Below are 27941 nucleotides of genomic sequence, written 5' to 3'. Positions count from 1 at the left end.
GACTATCTCAGGCAACATGCGCATGCGCGTTCACCGATTGGGCCGTTTAGAGACACTTCCTACTTTCGGCGTAATGCTGTTTACAACAACGAAGACTCCTTTGTGTCAGCATGTCGAATGAAATACACGAAGCGGCGTTTCCAGCTGGGGAAGAAAGTGATGAAAGCGACGATGCCTGGGAGATAGGAGGTTCTGAAAAACGCACACACGCGGTAAAATGACACACTTATTATATTGCGATTTTCTAATTTCATGCTACAAGTACAACTGAGCTATTTTGTTCTAAAATCGTTGATAACAAAATGACATACATTTCCGTGCACCTTTAAGTACAATTTCCGTTCATATTTCACTTTTGTGTCGTAGAAAGAAAAACAAAATCAGTATACTCAGTATAATTACATTGTTTTGCTTGGATTTTGTAAAATATATTGCTGACGTGTAGTATATGATCCCCGTAGAATTCAGTGCTCCTGCTCATTGTGCGCATGTGCATATCTTCCAGTCACTACACGTGCTCTGCTGATTTTGTTAAAGCGGGTTCACGGGGATTCAGCAGCTACTGTGGTAACGCGTAGCAGCTGCCATTGATCAGCAGCAGCTCCTAAGATAAACGCGCAACCAGCTACATACATTTTTAATAATGCACCAAAAATACACAACGTAACATTGAAAGAGTAAGTTGAAAAGCACGGAAGTTAAAAACTTGTAGCATTAAATCGACAAGGCAGCGATGCAAATTATTACATTATTTATTTATTGTAATATCTGCCGCTTTCTAAAGCTTTCTAAACAAACGCCCAGGAGCGGGCAATCCTAACACATGCTTGATGTTTGAATTGTTGGTATTTAAGGTATTTTTTTCATCAGTTGCTTGTATTCTCTGATGAAGGCAAAACTGGCCGAAACGTCAGAGTACTCTCTTTTTTTAATGTAACAATTAATAAAAGTGGCCTTTCATCGTGAGTGTTGAGCTTTTCTTCTCCGTTTTATATGCACTTCCAGCAGGAAATTATAAACTATTATTATTATTATTATTATTATTATTATTATTATTATTATTATATATTTTTGCAATATCTGCGCTTTCTAAATAAACTCCCAGAGCTGACAAGCCTAGCTTATGTAAATACGTGCTCTTTCATGATTGGTACACATACTTTTGTACATTTGCCATCACACTGCGTACAATGTTTGAAATCACTTATATTTGTATGTCATGGTAAGACATTTTGTCAAAGACAAACATGTTTGTGTATATGTATTTCCAGCAGGCATTTATAAACACTGCATAGCCTATTATGTGACTCTTGTATTCAAAAACCAAGGGGAAACCATTTTTCGCAGCTGTGTATATTGCAGCGTGGAAAGTGGTTTCCCCAAGAAAGTGTGTCTTAGGGCACTTGGAAATGTAATATGCACACTGTCCACTCGTGACATTCCAGCAAGCATTTATAAACACTGCATAGCCTATTATGTGACTCTTGTATTCAGAAACCAAGGGGAAACCGTTTTCCACGGCTGGGTATGCTGTATATTCAGCCGTGAGAAATGGTTTCCCCTTGGATTCTGAATACAAGAGTCACATAATAGGCTATGCAGTGTTTGTAAATGCCTGCTGGAAATACATATAAACATGTTTGTCTTTGACAAAATGTCTTACCATGACATACAAATATGATTCCAACCATTGTAAGCAGTGTGATAGCAAATTTACAAAGATATGTGTACTCATCATAAAAGAGCATGTGTTTATATAAGCATGTTTATATAGAAAGTGCAGATATTACATAATAATAATAATAATAATAATAATAATGTGCTTAGAAATGCCTGCTGGAAATACATATAAAACGGAGAAGAAAAGTGCAACACTCACAATGTAAAGGACACTATTTTATTAATTGTTACATAAAAAAAAGAGGACTGACGTTTCGGCCAGCTTTGCCTTCATCTGTGAGTAGAAGCAGCTGAAGGAAAAAAAAATACCTTAAATACAAACAATTCACATATCAATCAATTACATAATTATTAACATGGCTAATTTACAAAGATATGTGTACTTGTCATGAAAGACAACGTATTTATAGAAGCATGTGTTCTATAGGCTTGCCAGCGTTAATATATATATATATATATATATATATATATATATAATGATGATAATCATTTTCATTGCTATGTCGATTTTATGCTGTAACTTTACAACTTCTGTGCTTTTCAACTTACTCTTTCAATGCTACGTTGTGTATTTTTGGTGCATTATTTAAAACGTATGGCGTTCGCTGTGGGTTTATCTAGGGAGGTGTTGAATCCCCGTGAACCAGCTTTGACAGAATCAGCAGAGCATGTGTAGTGGCTGGTAAAAGATACCTCTGCACAATCAGCAAGGGACACTGAATTGTATAGGGAACAGAGTTCGGTATTACACTCGTCTGACCAGACATTGTATTTTTCCCAATAGTAAAGTTCATGCCAGCGAGCAGGGCAGCCACAAACACATGCAACCATAGTTGCCATTGTCAAATAGTGGCGTATTGCCATTTTCTGCAAACCAAACAGAATGGTGGTGATATACTGTAGTACTGTCTGGAGCAGCAAGTACCTCAAAGTAGAAAGGGGATGGATAGCTATACCAGATGCCAGATATAAACCCACAGGATGTCATCTCTGGATTTTACTAGAGCATTTTACAGAACTGAGGATTTCCCTTATTTTTAATGATAATTCTGGGATAACTATAGGGGGGTTGATGCAAAGCAGGGTAATCCCCCAAATTCAATACAATGCTCTAAGTATTTTGCATATACAGTACAGTACTGCAGTATATAGTTATTTAATGGTGATTCAGTTTGTTGACCAGCAGAGGGGGTGAGACTGGTATGGAAGATTGTTTTTTCATAAAACATTCCAGTCAGTTGCTTCAGTCAAAGATTAGTCCCATGATCACAGTATAAATTAATTAATGTATTCACTTGTTCATCCCTAAATTATTAAACTCAAATGTAAGTCTCTTTTCACTGTAATTGTCTATAATATGCAATAATCATCTGAATGTGTCTGGTTTGTACTTTTCTATAGCCACCAAGCACCACCTTACCTGAAGATAAGGTAGCAGTTTTTAAGGGAGCTATAACTGCAGGAGATGTTCAACTGGTTGAAAATCTATTGAACTCTGGTATGGTTTACATTACACTATGTAACACAATTTTTGTTCCTGGGTAGTAAGTGTTATTTCCTAATTGCTTATGCCTCAAAAGTATAGAAAATGGCTATTATTCCCCACAAACTTTGCTTTTGTGACCAGGACAGTGATATTTTGAAATTTACCTATTTCCAATGAGAAAACGGGCGAATTTGTGTCATTTCGTTCACATAAAGTCAGAAAAAAACAACATATGAATCCAAATTAACATGTATTTATACTAAATACAAAAATGACTACAAAAGATTTAGAAGCGAGTAGTTTTTCGAGATTTACGATTATACTGTAAATCACTTTCACGAATCAGCCCCCAAATGTAGTCTCCCATCATGTTCTCGTTATACTGTCCTTGGTAGCGGCGTTCAAAGTCCAGTATATCCTGGTGGAAGCGCTTGCCTTGCTCCTCCGAGTACGCTCCCATGTTCTCCTTGAATTTATCAAGATGAGCATCAAGGATATGGACTTTGAGGGACATCCTACAGCCCGTTGTGCCGTAGTTCTTCACCAGAGTCTCAACCAGCTCCACATAGTTTTCGGCCTTGTGATTGCCCAGGAAGCCCCGAACCACTGCGACAAAGCCGTTTCAAGCCGCTTTCTCCTTACTAGTGAGCTTCTTGGGGAATTCATTGCACTCCAGGATCTTCTTTATCTGTGGTCCTACGAAGACACCGGCTTTGACCTTTGCCTCAGACAGCTTAGGGAAGAAGTCTTGCAGGTACTTGAAGGCTGCCGACTCCTTATCTAGAGCTCTGACAAATTGTTTCATAAGGCCCAATTTGATGTGCAGTGGTGGCATCAGCACCTTCCGGGGGTCCCAGCCATACTCATCATACTTCAAGACGTCCAGCAAGGTCTTGATGCTGTTGTAATCCTCTTTGAGGTGCACCGAGTGAGCCAGGGGAAGAGACGGGTACTTGTTACCATTATGGAGCAGCACGGCTTTGAGGCTCCTGGATGAGCTGTCAATGAAGGACAGTGTAACGAGAACATGATGGGAGACTACATTTGGGGGCTGATTCATGAAAGTGATTTACAGTATAATCGTAAATCTCAAAAAACTACTCACTTCTAAATCTTTTGTAGTTATTTTTGTATTACTTTAGTATAAATACATGTTAATTTGGATTCATATGTTGTTTTTTTCTGACTATGAACGAAAAAGACACAAATTCACCCGTTTTCTCATTGGAAATAGGTAAATTTCAAAATATCAATGTCCTGGTCACAAAAGCAAAGTTTGTGGGGAATAATAGCCATTTTCTATACTTTTGAGGCATAAGCAACCCAGGAACAGTGTTATTATCAGTACAGAACCTCAGCACTATTCTTCTAGGGGGTAAAGGACTTTTGCAAAAATGAAATCCACCTCTGTACCACCCATTATACATCACTCTCAGGGGTTACTTTCAGTAGCTAAAACCTAGCTACAAAATAAAATTGACCTGTTTGTACAAAATAGACTTGTCACACTTGCCGTTTTGGGTAGTGTGCAACACTGATTTTATATTGATAGTACTGTACGCTAGTGTAGTGCAGGTGTTAACGTTTCGGTATTTGTATGTGTTTACATTATTTATCTGGGGATGTTCTGTTAAAGGATTAGATATTTTTATGCCCTAAGTAAAGTTTTTTCCATCAATAGTATGTTAAGGTCTGTTCTGCCACAGTTCAGAAAGCAACCTGATTTTAGGTACAATTAAATATTACATTTAATTATTAGATGTCTTCTACTGCACTGCTCTTTTGACAGTTGAAATGCAATGTGCATTATATTGTTTAATCTTATGGTTGAGGCTGTTGATGTCATTGCATTCTGACGGTTAGCATATTTTATGAAAGCTAAAAAAAAATCCTGATCTTTTGTACTCTACTTAGGGATGGATGTAGAAGCTCGCTTTGGGTTTGGATGGACCCCACTGATGTGTGCAGCTAATGCTGCCCATTTTGAGCTGGCACAGGTCCTTTGTGACAGAGGAGCAAGTGCAAACTTCAGCAAGGGTAAGATATTCCTAATGTTTATTTTCTGGTAAATTAAGCCATTTGTACTTTTAGGTTTAGAATTTTTTTTCTTGCATTTCTAACATGTTTTTAATGCAGCAAAGCATGTCAGATTTCATACAAGAGAAATGAAAGCTGATCTGTGGTGGTGCTAATTGTGCTGCCACATGTGTACCTTTTAGGGTCAGTCTGATTTTAAGTGAAAAAGTAGACTTTATACAGACCACTGGGTTTCTGACAGAGTCGTTAAAGTTGGTACACTGGTATATTCTATGATACTTTCAATAAAGTTACATTACAGATAGTGTCCAGTAGAAATTAACCATTTCACTGCCAATGTTTTTAGCCTCTGACATATCCAACGAGACAGATCTTTTTGGACACTCATTTTACTGCATCTTTACAAACTATTTTATTTCATTGTGTCGCTTAGATAAAGCCCCTGGGAGCAACTTCTCAGTTGCATTTAATGTTTTTTAAAAATATATATTTTAAAAAAATCATAATGAGCATTTCCTCAGTATATTTATTTTAATTAAAAAAATGTACTAACCCAGGGATACAATTTAGAGTTGTAGTGATTCCTGCTTGTTTAATGGGTATGACGCAAATGAATAAGTATTAGAAACATCCTTCGATTCAGTATGTTTTCAGTTTACAAGTCAATTCCTGTTTCTTTAAAAAAAAAAAAAAAAAAAAAGTACCACATCTGTTGGTCTCAATGAACTGTACAAAGACATTAAGTTAGTTGGCTTACAGTGAGTGAAATAATGAAGACAATTACATGTCCTGCACAGATGGTTACAAGAGGGCAGCCAGAGCTTGAGGCTTCAAAAGGAAATAATTAAAAGCAAAATACAGAAATGCAACTTCCTAATTTCTGTTCTGCGAGAAAAGAATGTGGGATGATTGATAGAACAAGTACACAAACTGGGGTTTATATCGTCATATTGTCAACATTAAACAGAGACTGTTTATGTTCTTATTTTGACTGTATACATGCATTTCCAATGGCTCCCAGCCTTTATGCGTTCACAGATTTTTAAACAGTCTGTTTTCAAAATGCAGTACAAGGAAGATTTCAATTATCTACTCCTTCACATAGGCCTGAAACTCAAATAGAATATTTGAGCCACGCTACCATACAAAAATATATATATTTTACTATTTATTGTGTCTACAGGCATTTACTAAAGCACTGTTGGAGTGATTGAACTTTACAACTTGAATTGAATAATGGAATTTTCATTTTTGTATAAAAAGAAAAAACATTTTTCACTGTCATGGTTTATTAAATTCTAAAGACTAGGTGAAAAAATATGCGTTTTTGAACTAACAAAATCGTTTTTATGGTTTAGTACAGGTACAGTCGGCGCCTCTTTATTGGGATGCCTCAGGATATCACGATTAAACAAGAGGCATTTGAGACAACCTTAGTCACACTTTTTTCTTTCTAAGTGAAAAGAAACAATGAAATCACGTCAAATTATGATTAAATGTTAAATACATTTTTTAAAATAAGAGTCAATTTTTTTTTTTTATTCCTAAACAAAATTAATCACAGTTTTTTTTTTCTATATGAAATGAAAAATAATGAAATCACATCTTATAACCTGCAATGTTGACATGCCAGCTTTCTTTGCAACAGCAGCCTGAGAAACCACAGGAGACTCCAGCTCCTTCAAGAGTTCAAAGTGGTTTACGCCAAGTCACAGCATAATCACGTACCACATACTCCCTGCACTGTGCTTGGCGAACCTATCTTGCTTTGAAACGTGATCTCTGTTTATCATGTAAAAATACTGTATTCCAATTAAACAAAGTGACTTCTCAATTAAATGACATGATATAGCACTGGAACTGTCTCCCACAGTTGTATCCCGTTTAAGCACAACTCCCGATTATCAGTATCCTGATTAGGCGGCACTGACTGTACTTGCTGTAAGTTTAGCAGCACAGGTACATGATCCATATATTATGTTGTGTTAAAGGTTTCTGGTATAATCATACTAATTGGTCAATTTTAGCAGGTGTACAGTTTTATATACAGGTGTGCACTCTTAACAAAATCAGCTCTGGAATTGAAATATATGTTTTCTATATTTTCTTAAATATTTCTTCAATACGTTTTGCAGATCAGTATACAGTCTTGATGGCTGCATGCACAGCTCCAGCACCCGAAGAGAAAATTGCCAAGTGTGTAGAACTGCTGTTGTCTAGGAATGCGGATCCTAATGTTTCTAACAAGTAAGACAGAGTGGGTCCTTTCTATTTAACCATAATCTTTGTGTACACATTTTATCAGGTTACGTGGCAATTTCTTAAAATGTATTCCAAAGAAAATATTACTTATTTATAGGGCATACAATCAGGGTCCTTCAGACAAAATATAATTATTTCTTGGTCTTGCCTGTATTAACAAATTATTAAATTTTAAGCTGCGTGTGCTTTTCAAATGGAAAACACTTCCTACAGAATGTCAGATGCTATCTGTTCTTTTCTTCAAGGCATTAAAAAAAATAGTTTGGTATTTCTATACCTAGATTGTCTTTTCCTTTCAGACAGACAAAAAATAAACAAAACTTGCTAACTTGATAAACAAACAAAAGTATGCTACTCCTGTGCTGTAACACAGCCCAGATGGATTGGCAGCTGCAAGAAAAACGGAAATCGGTTGCAAAAATCAAGGTGTCTGGAATAATTTAGAATTTCATCATCTGTGGACGTTTCTCATGGTAAGCTGTGTTACTCTTCAACATTTTTTTTGTTGATTTATAACTTTATAGCATGTTGCCCAGAGTTATGATACAGATTGTTTTAATAGCTATGCACATTTGTAGGAATTGTTTCCTACAAATTTAGATAAGAGTAATAGGATTAGCAGAAGCTGTAATAAATTAATTTCCATCAATGCGAGCAGGGTATACTTTCGTAAACACCAATACATTTGTTAATAACCTGTCAAAACCCCAGCCCCTCACAGACAATTTCCGCCTGGGGGGCTGTGCCCTTAAATAAATCACAATATCTTCCAAAGTATAGACAGCACAGGCATGGTTCAGGGCTTGAATTCAAGGTAACCCTTTGGGCATCAAGACTAAAACCTCAGGTGTGATAAAAGTCTTACTCAGTACCACACTGGAAGGAGATATCCAGAAGAAATACATAAAAAAAAACAACAAATGCTTTTCATTTTTTTATGTTCTATAGTCATTTTTTCAACTTGTAGCATATGAAAAGAGCCAGATTTTTTTCCAGTGCTTCACCAACATGTCTAATATACTGGGTAGAAATTGGAACTGTTTGAACAAAGGGATCAAATTCTACAGGAGTTTTTACAAAGCTAAGCCCAAGGGTCCCCAAACCTCTCCAAAAATAAACATTGTGTAAATCTTTATGTCAATTGATATTCTAAGTTCTAAAAGGGATGTTATCTTCTGGCACCTCACAGGCTAGCCATTGCCACATGCATTTGCCTTTGAAAGGCTGCTTTTTTTTTTTTTCCCCTTATCTCATTCAAGAGGTGGGCGTGTTTGTTTGCACATCGATTACTCTGTGATGGATTGGGTTACAAACAAAGTAAAGGCATGAATGGAAAGCTTGTGACCTCCCCTACAACGTGATTTTACCGTCATCAAGGTTGTAAGACCAGAGCAGCAAAACGCAAGCTAGTTGATTGCTTTTGTTTTGAATGCAAGGGGGTACTAGACACATTGTGAATGGGATATCTCAGCGGTGAAATGAGGGATTCGAAAAATTCCTTCGCTGTTTGACGGTAGGAAAACAACGATTTTGATATCAGGTCAGCTTTTTTTCTCTTTTGCTTTTGTAATAATATTAAAAGTGAGTTATGAAATATAATATTTACATGCAGTTCCGTGTTCCGCCCGCGGGACTAGAGGGCGTAAGAGGATAAGTTTGTATGTCCCTATTATAATAAAAATAAATAAGTCATAATATAATTAATAATGTACAGCCAAATGTACATAATAAGTCTATAATTCCTTCAGTATTTTGAGTGCCTTACTAAATCACAATCGTGCTGGCTCGAGTCATTTATCAAGGCTGTCAAAAAGCCAAGATGTAATTGCAGCCATTTATGTACAATAGGGTATTATTTTTTTCTAAATCTAAAAGGTTTGATGAATTTCTCTAGTTTCTCACATAACATTTCCATTATTTCATTTTTTTTTTCATTGCTGCAACATATTCTTGAATTTGAGTACACGTATTCTTCCTCCTCATAAGTACTTTTTTAAAATGTATTTATTTTAAATCCGGACACCATTTCTACCAGCTTTTTTTTTTGTCTTTTTGCTGCTGTTTTGCGCTGAAGATTTTTATGTTTATTATTTAGGCTAAAAAGAACTGGCCATGGATTTATAAGCTTTGAAATATCTTGTTTTTTATTCATATCTTGTTCAAACACCTTCCTTAAAAGTTCTTTCTGTTGACGTTAAATCAATGGCTCCCTTATTCAGTCCATGATAGATTTATGACTTTGTTACTTGATAAGATAAATGCAATTTATCTTTAGCATGTGAATGGCCTTATAACCTGTCAAGTTCTGATCCTTTTACCCTCACATTGTTGTAAATAGTGACTGTTTACTTTAGTGAATGACAACCTGGGAAAATTGTTGCATTTTAATAAAGGCCAAGAATTTCTCATCTTTGTAAATATGTCGCAAAGAAAAATGATTTTGTAGAAACTTCACAAGGGAACAGAATGTTGCAAAATAATTCCAGTTTACCTGCGGCATATTGTTCTGTCACTGTAATTGCAACATTACCTTTGCACCTGTATTGGGAAACAAGGGATATGTGTTCTGGGTGGCCCTGAAAAAAGGAAACCGACCCTTGCCCATGAAAAAAAAATGTAAACAATAAAAACCTTGTTTTTCATTGTTGAATTATGGCATAGTAGGTGCTGTCATTTTTATTCCAGGACAACCTTGTACTTGGCTTGATTCATGCCAAAAGCTGCCCGATTCCAGCCTTGCTGAAGCACCCCCAGATCATCACCGATCCTCCACCACATTTCACAGTGGGTGCGAGACACTGTGGCTTGTAGGCCTCTCCAGGTCTCTGTCTAACCATTAGACGACCAGGTGTTGGGCAAAGCTGAAAATTGGACTCATCTGGGGGTGCTTCAGCAAGGCTGGAATCGAGCAGATTTGTCTTTGTGAAGGACGCATGAATCAAGCCAAGTACAAGGTTGTCCTGGAAGAAAACTTGCTTCCTTCTGCTCTGACAATGTTCCCCAACTCTGAGGATTGTTTTTTCCAGCCGGACAATGCTCCATGCCACACAGCCAGGTCAATCAATGTGTGGATGGAGGACCACCAGATCACCATTCCACCATGATACTTATGTAGACATTTTGTTAAATAACCTGCTGGCCATTGTCACCATATCCCTCTGACTATTACAGGTGGGGTACTGTGTGTTTAGATGACATGGAGTAAAGGATGTACTGTACAACTATTATCTGCAGTTTCTTATGGAATCCACACTGTGCCAATATACATTCAGTATCTGTGTGTGTTGAATTCCCACCACTGTCCTTGAAGGTGTTGTATACTGAGTCAAGTCAAGGAGATCTGCTTTCCTATGATTGTTGCTGAATGGACACAGTTTGACACAAAATTAGCAAATTAGAGGATTTTCTAATTAAGCGTCCCTGTGAGGGGAGCTTGTATGAGTTTGCAAACCTGCCATCTCCTCACCTACTCCTGCTAACATCTCAAACTATAAAGTGCCAACCTCATTTTCAGTGTTGTGGAAACACTGGGCAAAATCTAATGGCACTCTTCACTTTGACCTATGACATAAGACGGTGGCCATGTGACTTTTTGGTTTGTGGATGATAAACACTTGAAAATATTGGCTCTGTGTACATGTGTATTTTCTGATTTGTTAGGTCAAATTTGATCATGGCTGTCGTACAAGAAAGAGTAACCCTTTCCTGGCAGTATTTTTACAAAGCTGCCGCTGCCTCAGTGTGAAAGCACTATGTCTCAGAAACCATTTGAGGCAGTGACTTCATATTTACAGGGCTAAATGAACATTGTATGCTACATGTGATGCTAACCATGACATTGACCTATGCCCTAATATGGCTGCCATATTGAGGTCATGTGACTTCTGAAGCTACAGATGTGTAGAGACAGTACACCAAGTTGTTGTCTTATTGGTACGTACCTGTGTTCTTTGATTTTCTTACTGCTGTATTGCTTTACTTCTGGCCATATCAGTGATAAGGACCACATGCTTTGACATATCTGTTCTCTTGGCTCATTGTTAGAGTCTGGACACATTGTCACTCAAAAACAAATGTACTTTTCACTTTGTCATGCTCTGGTCTGTTTCGGGTGTATTTATAGGGACAAGATAACATAAAGCATGATGTCATTTTTTACCCTGCATATCATGTGCTTGCAAACAGGTGACCGCAGTAATGCAGACAGTGTACAGCATCGGTGGTAATACAAACCTTTTGCTATGTTGTTACATTTCAACGTCATGTTTACTTTGGATTCCCCACAATACTGTTTTATTTATTTATTTATTTATTTATTTATTTATTTATTTATTTTAATTTTTTTGTACTCTGTCCGAAATTTATACTTGGGTGTCATTTACACAGCATATAAAAGTTAACTCCCTGACAGCATACACTTGTGTGTGCTGCAGGACACAATTCTACACGTCATTTGTTTGGTAAATTACATTACTAATAGCTAACTAAGATTAAAAAAAAAAAAAAAATTTGATATTTTATTTAACATCAGATAAAGAAACTACAAAATGATATTGCAAAAGTCTAGATTGAGCTAAGTAGGGTACATCTCTGGGGTCTTCAAGTGGGCACCTTCCATCCTCGGTGTTTCGTCAGCTAGCCCACGACACCTCAAGAGGGCTCGACGGTGATTCTGGCGCCCCAGAATAACCCCGCTCCGTCCCCCACTCAACTCAGCCCAGCTTACTTACCTGTACATCAAGCACAAACTTTTTTCCGGCCTAGACAGCATTACATCCATATTCTTGTTTCTTCTCCAAGGTCATTTAACATTTCCTTTGATTACTTATCTCATGCAAAGTGAACGGACTGTCTGTTCTGCAGTGTTGACATAAGATGGTCATTGTTCTTAAAATACAGTAAATATAGAAGAATATTGTGCAGAGTGCTGTACTGTACAAGCTGATATCCACTGCACCAGAGGTCAAGGCAGCTACCACCAGATGGGCTCACTGGCTGCTCTGACATTGAGTGGGTGAAAATCAGCTTGCATTTTACACAGCACCCTCTACTATATATATTTTTTATATATATAATTTATAATTAACTAAGAATAATTCAACAGTATAGCTATTTTTTTTCCAAACATTGTTTGAGTTTTCCATTTTTCAGAAAGATAGAATTTTACAGAGACATTGATACATCTGTAGGGCAGAATTTAGCCAATCTGACTTTTGACAGATGTAACCGGTATATAATTTTGAATGGTCTTAGCCCATGTCGGGCGTAAATTGATGAGGAGTGTATTCTACCAAGAATGGATTTGTTAAGAAATGCCAATAAACAAATCAAACAATTTACAAAGGAGACGAAAGACAGCAGAGCAGTAAAAAACAGATGTATCATTTGTGTAAACTCATAATACTTTGTGTAAATGTATTTAAAATGTTCACAAACTACTCTGTGTGTGTGTTTGTGTGTGTATATATATATATATATATATATATATATATATATATACAGTACTGTGCAAAAGTTTTAGGCAGGTGTGAAAAAATGCTGTAAAGTAAGAATGCTTTCAAAAATAGACATGTTAATAGATTATATTTATCAATTAACTAAATGCAAAGTGAGTGAACAGAAGAAAAATCTAAATCAAATCCATATTTGGTGTGACCACCCTTTGCCTTCAAAACAGCATCAATTCTTCTAGGTACACTTGCACAAAGTCAGGGATTTTGTAGGCATATAGTCAGGTGTATGATTAAACAATTATACCAAACAGGTGCTAATGATCATCAATTCAATATGTAGGCTGAAACACAATCATTAACTGAAACAGAAACAGCTGTGTAGGAGGAATAAAACTGGGTGAGGAACAGCCAAACTCAGCTAACAAGGTGAGGTTGCTGAAGATAGTTTACTGTCAAAAGTCATACACCATGGCACGACTGAGCACAGCAACAAGACACAAGGTAGTTATACTGCATCAGCAAGGTCTTTCCCAGGCAGAAATTTCAAGGCAGACAGGGGTTTCCAGATGTGCTGTCTTTTGAAGAAGCACAAAGAAACGGGCAACGTTGAGGACCGTAGACGCAGTGGTCGGCCAAGGAAACTTACTGCAGCAGATGAAAGACGCATCATGCTTACTTCCCTTCGCAATCGGAAGATGTCCAGCAGTGCCATCAGCTCAGAATTGGCAGAAAACAGTGGGACCCTGGTACACCCATCTACTGTCTAGAGAAGTCTGGTCAGAAGTGGCCTTCATGGAAGACTTGCGGCCAAAAAGCCATACCTCCGACGCGGAAACAAGGCCAAGCGACTCAACTATGCACGAAAACACAGGAACTGGGGTGCAGAAAAATGGCAGCAGGTGCTCTGGACTGATGAGTCAAAATTTGAAATATTTGGCTGTAGCAGAAGGCAGTTTGTTCGCCGAAGGGCTGGAGAGCGGTACACGAATGAGTGTCTGCAGGCAACAGTGAAGCATGGTGGAGGTTCCTTGCAAGTTTGGGGCTGCATTTCTGCAAATGGAGTTGGGGATTTGGTCAGAATTAATGGTCTCCTCAATGCTGAGAAGTACAGGCAGATACTTCTCCATCATGCAATACCATCAGGGAGGCATCTGATTGACCCCAAATTTATTCATGACAACAACTCCAAACATACAGCGAAAGTCATTAAGAACTATCTTCAGCGTAAAGAAGAACAAGGAGTCCTGGAAGTGATGGTATGGCCCCCACAGAGCCCTGATCTCAACATCATCAAGTCTGTCTGGGATTACATGAAGAGAGAGAAGCAACTGAGGCTGCCTAAATCCACAGAAGAACTGTGCTTAGTTCTCCAAGATGTTTGGGCCAACCTACCTGCCGAGTTCCTTCAAAAACTGTGTGCAAGTGTACCTAGAAGAATTGATGCTGTTTTGAAGGCAAAGGGTGGTCACACCAAATATTGATTTGATGTAGATTTTTCTTCTGTTCACTCACTTTGCATTTTGTTAATTGATAAATATAAACTATTAACATGTCTATTTTTGAAAGCATTCTTACTTTACAGCATTTTTTCACACCTGCCTAAAACTTTTGCACAGTACTATGTGTGTGTGTGTGTGTGTGTGTGTGTGTGTGTGTGTGTATATATATATATATATATATATATGTAGGTTGAATGCACAGTAATCTTATTTTAGAGGACAATAATTTGTGTATGTACAGCACATATACTCTATATGCACATAGTCATACCATGCCAAAAACGTCCTTTAATTGTCTTGACTGTGTGTCTACTAAATATTTGCTTCTTTTTACAGTTCCCATATGACTCCACTAATGTTTGCTGCTAGAGATGGGCACAAACATGTCATAACGCTACTAGTTTCCCACGGAGCAGAATTAAATAGCCAGGATAGAAATGGTTATACAGTAAGTATACAACATGTAGGGCCAGGTTTGGCAAATGGACAACTTGTTAATTTCAAGGAATTTGTTTTTATATATATAGATATATATATACACACACACACACTACTGTGCAAAAGTCTTAGACATTGATGCATTATGAGCATCAACAATTTAATCAAATCAACAGTACGAAGGTCACTCTTGAAATCAGGACTTAAAGGATGTATTGCAGTAAGAATACCTCTGTTAAGAAAGGGGAACAAGACTCAAAGGCTAAAATATGCACAAGAACACAGAAATTGGACTATGGAACAGTGGTCAAAGGTGCTTTGAATTGTTGATGGATGGACAACGACACCTGTGCCTTCTGCCACTTCTGTTGTCAATTCAATGATTGTCTTCTTTCTATTCCTTAAGAACATTATCAAGTATTGCTCATCCTTGTTAGACGGCTTTTTGGGTTTTCCAGTCCTGGGTTTGTCAATTACAGATGATGTTTCTCTGTACTTGTTGATTATGCTTCGGATACCACACCTTGAAAATCGAGTGATGTGAGCTATTTCACTCAATGTTTTTCCTTTTTTATGCAAGTCAAGGTTGTTAATAGTAGAAAACACTAGTGGAGGCTTTGAGTAAATTGTTGATGCTCATAATTCTTAAGAGTAGAAAAATGCAACATGTCCTTTTGCACAACAGTGTGTGTGTGTGTATATGTATATATATATATATATATATATATATATATATATATATATATATATATATATATATATACACACACATACAGTAATCCAAACAATGAAAGGACCAAACATTATACATGGAAATAACAATATGCAGTCAAAAAAGCTGAGCATGGGTCTCGTGTTCAGATACATCTCATTTAAAGTACATTTTTTGAATAAATGAAAGTTTTAAAATATTGCGTGTTTCATTTTTTGAAGTAGTGTATGTGTTGATCTTTAATACCGGTCCCCCTAAAGCACTGTTCCAAAGTTTCGGAGATACAGTAAGATTTACTTTGGGCAAATTACTATTCTTACTTGCCCACATTTGTCTTTAGCTTGGTCTTATCCCCTGAACACTGTTAAGTGAAAGCAATGGACATTATTTGTTTGTGTGTGTTTTTTTTTTTTTTGGTTTTGTTTAATATAAAAAAGGTTTTAAGATAAATGTATATTTATAGGCACTCATGTATGCAGTTCAGTACGGACGAGAAGGTGCAGTTTTAAAGTTGATTGAACTCGGAGCTGGCATAACGACTAAAACTAAAGAAGGGATGATGGCAGCTGATATTGCTAAAATGTACAGCCATTCTCAGGTACAGTGAAACTTAATGAAGCATCCCTGTGAGGAAAGCTTGAATGTGTTTGCTAATACACCACCACTACAACTGCTAAAATCGCATATACCATTTTCATCTTGCAACCTTCAATGTCATGGAAACTTTAAGCAAAAACTAAAGCCACCCTTCACTTTGACCTGACCTAAGATGCTATAAACCTGCATGTTAACTGTCTTTGTGACCATACCATTGCTCTGTATGAACAAATGTTAATTGTTGTCCTTTATCAGATTTCAGCAATTCTTGCTTCACCACAAAATCAGAGTGGAAAGCCTGAACCCTTGTCCAAGGAGGAGACTCTCTTTAAGTTTTTTAAAAGAGATCCTGAGCCAACACCAGACCCTAGTGAAAGGTAGATTTTTCATTCTTCCCATTCTTAACTAATTGAGTCGTATTTTGTTTTGTTTGTGTTTGTACAGTAGAAGCTGTCAAATCTGATTTAATTGGTTCCTGGGGTCCAGGGAACCATTATACTACATTGTACAGTAGTTGCTTTGTTAACACCAGGGTGTTATAAATTAACAACGTCAGATATATCAGTGTGTCTATAACACCAAAGCATGGTACTGCACGTATGTACTATACAAAGAAAATTAGTGAAAGTTATTGCAAAACAAAGCACTGTAATACAGTATTTGGCAATTTACAAAATCGTATTCAAAATACAGTTCCCACCATGCTTTTATTTTTTTGCGCCGTTAAGTAAAAAAAACAACAAAAAAGTGTGCACACAAATTGGCTTTGGAGGTTGGTTTCAGCTTTTTAACAGTACAGTAATTATATTATTGAACATGGTTAAACTGGGCATTTTGTTTTACGAGAAGTGACAGCGTGTAAAAAGTCAAACTATTCCCAAATATTCCCCTTTTTTTAATTATTTGCAACTGAATCCATTCTGTCCTACGAAGACCTGAATGTACTGTTTTAGATTCGTAATAATGTGCATTGATTAGTTTCCATTCGTACCGTTCATTTGGTGGCAGCTTATGTAAATAACACGTGCCAGATGTCCACTAGTTAATAGAGGATCGGATATGATTGGTTCTCCTTTATTTTCTATTCTGTTTTGATTGTATGTGGTTGCTGACTTCTACTTTTAATATATATTTTTTGTTGTGTAATCTTAAATCTAGCTTTGGGCCCCATCTAGTGGTGTTTAGATGAAGCATGTTTTTTTTTTTTTTTTTCAATCTGTTTTGCATTCTGTTTTTGAAAATAATAATTTTTTTTTTTTTTTTTTTTTTAAATGCTTTTTGTAAAGGTAATTATAAATTCAAGTTTGAAGCCAGAATGTGTCACTTTGCACTCGGGGAATCCACAAATGTTTGTTATCATTATAAACTGGAGGATCTCCTCTCTCCACATACTTACACCATGTCTATGCAATAAACATCCTTGTTGCTCTATAATGTTAGAGTATCATTGATTGATTGATTGAGGTATGTGACAGACCACACTACACACCCACAACACCAGCAGATTGTGCCGTAGTACACCCAACTTCATATATTTGGGCTAGGATTGGTTCCTTTACATTTCTGTAAACTGGGTTGTTTTTTACTGACAGAATTATTAACACTGCACTGGGGTAAATTCTTGGTAAATTTGGCTCATTGTATTTGTATACAATAAAAATGCCCTTAACCTTTTGGTATGTAGTTTGATGTGTGGTTGTGGTTGTTTGTTTTTTCTTACATCCTGGGTATTGCAAGATGACCAGTTGATGTGTGCCATTTTAAAGCCTCCTTGCTTCCACTGTTACTTATGTAACTGTCATGATTAATGAGAATAAATTAAACCTTTAAGTGTCCAGATACCCAGTCCTAATTGTTTTCCACCATGTACTGTATACCAACCTAGTATATATTAACCCTAACCTTCACAATGAAATAATCTGTTGTTTCCAGTTGCTGTAAATATGTTGGTGACATGGAGCTGCTTTTACATGGCCTCAAGTTAGAGCACCTTACAGAAACAATGTTGGTGAGTATTCAACATTTCCAGCAATGAAGAAAACCATTGGACGTTTCTTTGGCCCTATTAGACCTGAGTATATGTACAAAAATAAAGAATGCAGGTTGTAGAGCAATAATACACTCTACAAGCCAACCAAGTGGAGTATGCCCTCAGCTCCATGCTTGATTTGATTAGGTTACCCTGATGGAGGTTTGTGACAGTGAGGGCTGCAGGGGTGACGTCAGACAAGGGAAATGAAACATAAACACAGAATGTATGGGGTGTAACTGAGGCACTATGGCTGCAACTCAGTGCGTATAAACAGTTGAACGAAACACAAAATAAAGGGCACACTGGCCAAAACAAAATAAACACTAACAAATAATTATCTTTATAAAACAAGTACCTGGGTTTGCTTCCTGGTGGCATTCGCTCTCATTCTTTACTCTCCTTAACTCTCCTCTCAGCTCTGAGCCCAGAGTGGGTCTTTTATACTGTAGCTGGAGCCTTAATTACCTATTAAACAATTGCCTTATCAAGGCTCAAGCCACATTCCCACGAGCTACTCAGGACCCCATCCATGCCAACCACACTTTGAGACCGGCTTTTCACCGGTCTCAAATAATAAATAATAATGTCGGACGGCTTTCGTCCATCCGCACACAAACACATACATACAATATATAATAATAATAATGATAATAATAATCATACATAAATATCCACCACAAGGGGAAGGCACCCCGTCACAAAGTTTCACATTACCCAAGTTAAATTTAAACCTGCAAGACTAGATTGAGTCAGTAACGTGAGAGATTGCAACACTAAGGTTACTTTTTTACTGACTGTTTTATAGTTCTGCCAGTGTAGTAAATTAATGAAACTTGAATATTCTTTCCTAATAAAGTAAGTGTTCTTTTTCCCAGACGTGTGAATGTAGAAGATGGGATGTTTCTTATTGATTTCAACCTTACAAGAGCTGAACCACAATGTTATTGACTACAGTAGAGCCTTGGTAATCCAAACCATTTTGTGACTAACAGGGCTTGGATTAGTCTACTGTACTTGACTTTTATCAGACCATTTTTCATATGCATAATATGACTTGGCTGAGAACCTGTGTGGAGACCTGTCTTTATTCACAAGTATTAAAGTATTAACCCACCCTTCCCTTTTGAGTCTGTTCAACCTAACCCTATAATACTCCTACTACCTGTATCTTTACGTATCCAGTTGCACAGTACATGCTCATAGTATGCTTTTTTTTAAATCAGGAAAATGACATATCCTGGAGCAACCTACTGGTGATGGAGAAAGAAGACCTAGAAAAGGTTAGGTACTAAAGACACATTGTTGGACATTGCATTGTAAATCTTGCAGGCACTAACTCTAGCTTTAAACTGCAGAACAGTTTCAGTAATGTTCAATGTAGTAATTGGGTATAAAAGTTGAATTCAAATTGTTCCACTTAGCCAGTTGGTTTGCTTGTGTAACAAGTGAAGCAATGTGTTGGCAGAAACAGAATATTTAATTACACATCATTCCCCATCCTAGTGTTACTGTTTTATATACCAATAAAAGTCTCTGGGTGGTGTTATTTAATTTACTCACCAAATTCTGTTTGCCTGCCAGAATGGTCTAATCGCAGATCAGTCACCCTGAGTAGTAGTAAGGTTCTGATGAACTCATTCATGATTTTATTATAACCCCCGAATGTATCTTTGAGACACCTAGATAGTTAATCACTGGTTTGTCTATTTAAACAAGTCCTCTCCTGTTGTGTGGGTTTACGTTGTTAACTCGTCAGATATTTGGAAGGTTTGTGTAGTTTGATGCCATTAGTCAACACGCAAAGATACGCCACAGTAATACACTGTAGCGTAATTCCTATTGGAGGGAATCATTCTATAATACACGTTTACTCATGCCAGTCTTTTGCTTTTTAAAAGTTTGATTAGGCTGTTCGGTTTTTAACAGGTAACTTACTGAAAAAGAAAACAGTGCTATTCTTAGACAAACTAATGTACAGTATATATGTGTACTGCACAGTACATTGTAGACAGTTCACTGTGGAAATGTACAGGTTTCCTTTTGTAAACCTGTTCAATGTCAAATTATGGGATTGTAAAATGCAGTACACATCGATTTAAAAACACATACACCAGCAATAAAGACTTTGTAAACACTGTTTCGGGTATACATTTGGGTGACAGTGACATGTCATTATAGTAGATTATTAAAACATTTTTATGCATGTGATGTGCATCTTGTAATGGGTCAAGCAGACTACAGATCAGCTTTGATTTGTCAGTTATTACATACTTGTATTTATTAAGCTTTAGATGGAAGAGGATGCAGACTTGACCTTAAAAACTCTTATTAACAGATTGGCATCACAAATCCAGAAGACCAGAAAACGGTTTTGACTGCGATTAAGGACATGCAGTTGGATAAGGTAGAACTAGACCAGTTCACAGAACTAGGAAACTTTGATCACAGGTAAATAAACTGTCAATGAAAACAACAGATTAGTAAGACACAGGTCTGCTGTTTGCGTTTGCTGATATTGTGTACATATAAGACAAGTTGCTTAACAGTAAGTAATTTTTTTTTTGTTTTTGTTTTTTTTTACTTTGAATTTCATGTTTACAGTTGATCAGATTCAGTTTTTGCTACCAGTTACATGGAATTAAGCTGGCAGAAGTTTTTATTTGTTTTTAGTCAGTTGCACATATTCTTCTTTATGTTCAGGAAACCTGCAGAGTATGACAAGGTTGTTTATTTAGACTTCTTAAAGAAATATTTTGACGGGCATTAAATTCTTAGTGAAAGCATCCGAAAATAAACAATTGGTGATAGTTGGGTGACGTTTTCACAGGTCACCCACTTATCAATTAAGATAACCGGGGCATGTAACACCTTGTGTAATTTCTACCTGTTATTAAATTGCACTTTAACATTTTAAGAACATGTCAGGTGATAAACTAGTTTTAAAGCTAATACAAAAAGAGCAGTAGGAAAATGCTTGTGCTTTTGTGGTGCCATTTTTAGCATTCTTGTTGCAATATAAGTAAGATAAAGTAAGGAATTGGGGAAGTCCCATTGTTATGCAGTAAAAATGCATTATTTAAAAAAAAAAAAAAAATACAGAAATAAAAAAGAAAACATCTTGCTGTGTATTCCAGGAATGCGACCCTACAATCTGATCTTAAGACATGTTTACAGTACTGGCAAGCTTGCTATTTATCCAGGAGTCATACTGTTAAATTAGTCTTTTGAGTCATTAAAAAACTAAAGCAATAAGAAAATGTGTGTTTTCATCATCTTATCAAAACGTTATCAAAATATGAATATGTTATCATGCTTGGCTGTCTCTATTGCAATATATTATGATGTTGTTCACAATGAAACATTTAAATCAACTGTAAGAAAAGCATTAAACCCTCCTCCTTGAGAGACTGAAAGATGATGTTCAAAAGCTTTACCTCAAACCTGAATTTAGACAGTAGTTTCCATCCCAAAAGAGAAAGGTATAACCTAGGCAAAAATGAAAAAATGACAGATAGCTTTGAGGCTGGCTTTCAGCATTTGAAAATGTAGATTTTCAAACTGGGAAGAAACCTTCAAATATATCTGTTAAATCATTTCAAGCGATGCGAAAAGAGGTTGCATTTACTCTGTGATAAAACCCACACATTTAAGTAAGGTTCCTGTCCAAGGTAATTTTATACTGCTGCAAAGAACAAACCTACATATGTTTTATGCAACATTATTTCTTGTCAAATTACAGATCGTTTTATTATTTGTTTATTTAGCAGACGCCTTTATCCAAGGCGAATTACAGAGACTAGGGTGTGTGAACTATGCATCAGCTGCAGAGTCACTTACAATTACGTCTCACCCGAAAGACGGAGCACACGGCGGTTAAGTGACTTGCTCAGGGTCACACAATGAGGTGGGATTTGAACTAGGGACCTCCTGGTTACAAGCCCTTTTCTTTAACCATTGGACCACACAGCCTCCTTATTACCAATATCATAAGCCATGCCAAAATAATTAGTTGGTAACAGGATTTGTAAAGCATTTGTTCCTTGAAAAACTAAAAATCTTAGACTTGAAGTGAACTTTATTTATTTATTTATTTATTTTTTTAACAATGTGACATTAAAAAGTAAGATTATAGTCCAGCCAGGTCCCATGGTATAACCAGGTTGATTTTGCACAAATCTTGTATGTTCTGACTTTTCTCCCCAATAAACAAACTCCCAAATCCCTTTAGGAGCAATCATACTTTTAAATTCAAAGTAATACATTTTTTACATTCATTAGAAGGCTGCTGAGAGAGATTCTGAGGGCAGCTGGAAACAGATGGTACCTCTAACACACACACACACTTCTCTGTTTTACAGTAGTTCCTTTGGGAGAAAGGGGCTGTGTGTGTGTGTCAGGTTCATTCAAAAGCAACCTCTATATACAGTATAATGACCGATAAGGACAATAAACAAAATCTCCAATTATTACAAGTACAGATCCTTCATCCAAAAAAAAAAAAATCTATAAATTAAACATTTTTTCATAAATTTTAACCCATCAATTCTCAGGGCTGCCTGAAAAATAAAGAGCTTGCAGATGTTTGCTAAGTCACATTTTCATGAATAGTTTTGAAATCATGATGGTTTTTATTTGTTGTCTTGTATTGTAGCAGTGAAGAACTTTACAATTTCCTGATCAGCCTAAGGCAGCAATGCAGTTACTTGACAGAGACTGTTCAGGATGTCATAAACAAGCTGCCAAGGAGTGCATGCGAGGTAATTATAATTACAGCAGGTTAGTCCAGTGTGCATTTCCAGAAGCTTCAGGAATTCTCTTTCATGGACTTTGAAAGGAAATGCAGATTTTAAAATCAATATTTAGTGACTGTCAATCTATTTTTTAATTTAAGTTTCGATGTGGGCTAAGTGCATTGTATTTTATTTGATCAGTTTCTATGCAGTAAAACAACAATAACCAAAATGTGTATTCCTTTTGCTAGCTGGTCCTGGATTGGGATCCTAAAATGCAATCACAGTCCATTTGTGATGAGTTGGTTGAGCAAATTGGGGACCTGCACAAAGAGGCGACTTGCTTAAGCAACTTGCTGAACAAGGTAAGGTGAATAGGTACCTGTCTTTAGTTAACCGAGGTAAGTATTGTGACAGTGTGATTCACTTTAATCTTACAAATACACAACCAGTGTAACGTCAATTTTTGCTACTTCGTCTAAATTTACTACCGGTAGCATATGACATGTATAAGCGTCACATTTTGCTACCTTGTCAAAATCTGCTACATGTACCAAAATTTCGTCAGTAGCCATATGCGTTATTTGCTTTTGGTAAAGTTAAAACAATCCAACAATTAATCTTCGTGGTAATATAGAGAGTAGTTTGAAAAGATTCGAAAAAATATATAGCAGAACTAAAATAATGTAATATAATTAACATTACTTATTTTTAAACTAATATCAACAACATGATTGGAATATACACCAGGAAATGTCAATAATAGTAATAATAATAATACTAAATACATTTGCAAAACAGTTTTACAAAGGTATGCTTAAGGGTTTACTTATAGCATCAAGAAAACGCTTCAAAGTAAAAGAAATGTGCAGTCAGCGTATAGTTGCCTTTTTATTTTTTGCCTTTTTATTTAGAAAAATGTACCTAGCTCTAGTACACTTTACCATTCATTAACACCAGCTGTCTGTCTTTAATATAAACTAATTATTACATGTGGAGTAAAATATAACTTTACAAAACACGTACTTTCTCATCCAAAAAAAATAGGTAGCAATTTTTGAAGAGTGTCCTCGGTTTTAAGGGCGAATAAAAATCTGGGCATACTGCCGTGCAGGGTGAAAATAGTCTGGTCATGTGCAGTAAGCAAAGTAGGAACATTTGGTAGGTAGCGTAAATTGACAAGACACTGATGCTAGTACTGGGAGATGGTTAAACTGTTCTGAATGTGTTTTGCAGACAGTGTAAAATACCTGACAATTAAGTATGTTAGCACATATTTCAGATAGAAACTAAAAACAGAGTGACATGCTCCTGTCAGAAAGTGTCTCTTTTAAAATAATTCACGAGAGAAGGGATGGTGGGGCTAGGATTTAGCAAAGAGAGCATCAGTGTCAACAAGGAAGCTGTTGATGAATGGAGCCATGTGGAACTTGGTAGCCCTGTCAGTGGGCCCAGCTGTTTAGCCATTGTTTTTTATCTTTAAAAACATTCTTGATTTATCTCCAGATTTTATATAAAACATTCTTAAACATTAATCTTATAACTGGTGCTTATTTTCACTAAGCTGCTTGAGCAGATTAAGGTTGTTGAAGATTTTATATCTCATATTATGTTTGATTTGAATGAACGCTATTAAGTGTTGTGGCAATGTGCCCCGCCCCTGTGTGCATATTATGTGTTGTATGTTGCGTGCGTGTGTTAATGTTGGTGTATAGTCATTGGTACACGGGATATAAACGGGTCTGTGTTTCACGTGTATTTAAAAAGTGTGGATTTGTATTTAGGCACGAGGAGAGTACAAATCACTTCACGTGCTGGTTAAATGTAATATGTAAGCACGGGGTTGCACAGAATTAATTCACGTGCTGGGATTCAAGTGAATAATTAATTAGTAATTGAATCCCAGCACAACAGTATATATAGACACATTTCCTTTCACTCGTGGTTGGGTGTTCGTGAGTGGAGAACGGGAGAGAGAGAAGGAGAAAGTAAAGTAAAATAAAAAGTAAAGTAAATTGATAGTTGTTTTCACTCACCGTGTTTGTTCGTTTGTCTGTTCACTGTTTAGTCCGTTTTGTTTATATATTTATTTTGGCGTAAGTGCCGTGTCCTGTTTTGTGTTGTGTTAAAACCTTTTTATTTTCTGTTCTGTTTATTTATTAAATGCTGAGCGAAAGCATTCGCTCAGCTCCACCAAACTCTACCTCTCGTTTTGTTTATTTATTTCCTGCTTCTGGTCTGACGCCACCCACTCCGGCCGTCTTTGTGACAAGTGTATACAGACCTTCTGTGCATCCCACAACCTGGGCCCACTAATGGATACATTATGAAATCTTAGCTAATCCTGTTAACTCATTATGTGTAAACAAGTCAGCTTCCTATTTTAGCAGCCAGTTAAGACAGCATGAATTCACTGAAAGTAAAAAGAAATGGACACTTGGTTGCTGGCACAGCATTTTTTTATGATGGACTGAAAAAAAGTCAAAGTAAATTAACATTTTGTATTGCTTAACATTAGGCCTGGGATGGATATACCTGGTCCATGACAATTTCCTCTGTCCGTTCTTATTAAACATTGTTGTGAAGTAAACCTTCTACTGCAGGTTTAAAGTGTGCATTTTATGCAAAACATGCATTTGATTTGTTTGAACAATCGCAGTAAGGATATGCAGCCCATTAAATATCTTAGGCCAAACGTTACTATAGCTGGCCAAAAGTTACTATAGCTGTCCAGAGTTAATGCAAGTTTCTTTTGTTGGTATCTGCAGTTTCTCGTACAGTATTCACCATTCAGGTGATGGCACTAAGTTAGATATCACTAAAATGTGACCTTTTTTCAATGACCTGGTTTGGCATGTATGATTTATGAGGTCATTATGGAAAACGTGTAGTGAAACATTCTTTTCACTAACCCAAAACATTGTTTGTAGCCTCAAACTCGGGTATTAATATCCCCTGTCCCCGAAATGCATTTATTTTCCTCCTCCTAGCATTTGGTATCTTATTGTCTGGAAATGTCATTCAACCTCCAAAACTACAGTTCCTATGAGTTAAATTGTACTGTATTTGGGGTCCCCGAGTGGCTCACCTGGTAGATGTGCAGCCGCATGATGCGCAGGGTGAGTCGTACAGCGCAGGTTTGCATCCTGGCTGTGTGAAGTAGGCCGGTCTTTGTTGGGGACACCGAAGGGAGCGTCACATTGGCCCAGGTGCTCCCGTGGGTTAGGGAGGTAAAACCAGCAGGGACTGTTTCTCCTCCTCGCTCTACAGCAAACCCTGCTGGCCAGGTGCCCAGTGTGCTCAGGGCGGACACCTGCAGGGCTGGCCTTTGTCCTCCAGAGGTTGGTAGCTCGCTGACATCCGCTCTCGAGTTCCTGGGTGAAAAAAAGGAAGCTGGCTTGGTCGGGGGATCGGAGGGCGCCCACTGAATCTTCGGGTCTCCTGAGCCACGTGGGGAATTACTGCAGTGGGGAGAAAATGGATTGGGCATTGGAAGAAAATCGGAGACAAATTATAATTGGACACACCTAAATCTAAAAAACAAACAAAAAACATATTGTACTGTATTTGTTCATAGAACTAAATAGCAGTACAATAGATGCCCACAGACAATAGCAGGGGTTCTCAAACTCGGTCCTGGGGACCCCCTGTGTCTGCTGGTTTTCATTCCAACCGAGCTCTCAGTTACTTAACTATACCCTTAATTGAACTAATAATTTGCTTAATTAGACATTTTTTACTTGTTTTCAGCTCTTAAACAGTTGCAGTTCAAGTTACTTGTCAAATGTTACAGTTAACTTGAAATATGCAACTGTTCAAGAGCTGAAAACAAGTAAAAAGGTTTAATTAAGCAAATTATCAGTTCAATTAAGGGTCTAGAGAGCTCGGTTGGAATGAAAACCAGCAGCCACGGGGGTCCCCAGGACCGTTTGAGAAGCCCTGAAGTAAAGCCACATAAGAAAATGCAGTTGTACAGGTTTAATAACTTTTCAACCAATAACAGCAGCAAGGACTTTGAGAAGCAGAATGCTACATGTATCTTGGTTCATAGTTTTGCTTCATTTTGCTGGAACTAAAATCTACTTATAATGATGGTTATGATTCTCAAAAAATACATTGTATGTTGGATTACTAGGGAAAACCTTTTCAGCTGGGACAATGGGAGGGGGAAATTTGTAACAACAAATTGAATGTAGATACTGGGGCCAAGATTTAAATAACTGCAATTTTCTTACCTATGGTGGTCTATATGCCCTGTAATATTTGTTTAAACCCAAATAGGGATTCAAGCTAAGACACAACAACCCTAACATTTCTGTGCTATCCATGTTGCCATTGTATTTGTACTCACTGGTGTCTACACATCTTTCTTTATTTCTTTGTATTATTTTTTTTTTTTTTAAGATGAATCAGAGAGACGACCCCTGCAGAGTGCCATCTACTGCAGCTTGTGCTGATCAGAACAGAAGAGTTCTGAAAATAGCAGGGGGCTTGTTTGGAATTGGATTGCTCTTTTTTTATGCTTTAAAGAAAGCTTAAGCTGTGCTGAAAATGTTGATTCTTCCCATGTGTTGTTTGTTGCAGTTTTCTTTGTGTTTGTAAAAGACTTGCATAAAGTCTTAATTTTCAGGCATATATGCTTTTATTTCTTTTATATTTATTTTATTTTTATACCAGTTTTGTTGCAAACATTTTGAGGTTCTGATGTTGTATAGAGATTATGTGAATTAAACTTGAAGTAATAAAGAAAAGTTCTAGAATGAAACTTAAGCTTTTGGTACAATGAGCCAAACAATTATATTTAAAAAAAGCTACAATTTTGTTTTATTGAGATAACAATATAGGAAGTAACATAATATGGTCCTTTCAGTATAAAGCTAAGGCTGTCTACTTGAATTCATACTGCAGTGAAGTTCATGTTGCTAGTTTGGTTCTACTAATGTTTTGTTGCCTAGGTTCCTTTTGCAGTCGGTGCTAATAAATGGCAGATTTCACCTGATAGATGAGTTCTTTCC

General features: G+C 36.8%; 1 protein-coding gene across 1 annotated transcript; it reads left to right on the top strand.

The window, feature by feature from the left end:
- Nucleotides 1–25: 25 nt before the first annotated feature.
- Nucleotides 26–27925, top strand: asz1 (ankyrin repeat, SAM and basic leucine zipper domain containing 1). The gene is made up of 13 exons (XM_034024365.3): nt 26–212; nt 3082–3178; nt 5081–5203; nt 7339–7450; nt 14754–14865; nt 16031–16165; nt 16420–16541; nt 18097–18172; nt 19420–19476; nt 20532–20644; nt 22848–22953; nt 23178–23291; nt 27331–27925. Exons 1-13 carry the CDS (start codon nt 111–113, stop codon nt 27463–27465), a joined length of 1404 nt encoding a protein of 467 aa, XP_033880256.3. The 5' UTR covers nt 26–110; the 3' UTR covers nt 27466–27925.
- Nucleotides 27926–27941: the final 16 nt, after the last annotated feature.

Source organism: Acipenser ruthenus, chromosome 7, assembly GCF_902713425.1.
Source record: "Acipenser ruthenus chromosome 7, fAciRut3.2 maternal haplotype, whole genome shotgun sequence".
Classification (NCBI taxonomy): domain Eukaryota; kingdom Metazoa; phylum Chordata; class Actinopteri; order Acipenseriformes; family Acipenseridae; genus Acipenser; species Acipenser ruthenus.
This window is presented reverse-complemented; position numbering and strand designations above follow the sequence as displayed.

What these genes read in the sequence shown, in the direction of transcription:
- asz1 (XM_034024365.3), top strand. Translation starts at nt 111, where the DNA reads ATGTCGAATGAAATACACGAAGCGGCGTTTCCAGCTGGGGAAGAAAGT. An exon ending in GATCCTAATGTTTCTAACAA is followed by an intron (nt 7,451 to 14,753) that starts GTAAGACAGAGT and finishes TTCTTTTTACAG; the next exon opens with TTCCCATATGACTCCACTAA. An exon ending in ACCTTACAGAAACAATGTTG is followed by an intron (nt 18,173 to 19,419) that starts GTGAGTATTCAA and finishes TTTTTAAATCAG; the next exon opens with GAAAATGACATATCCTGGAG.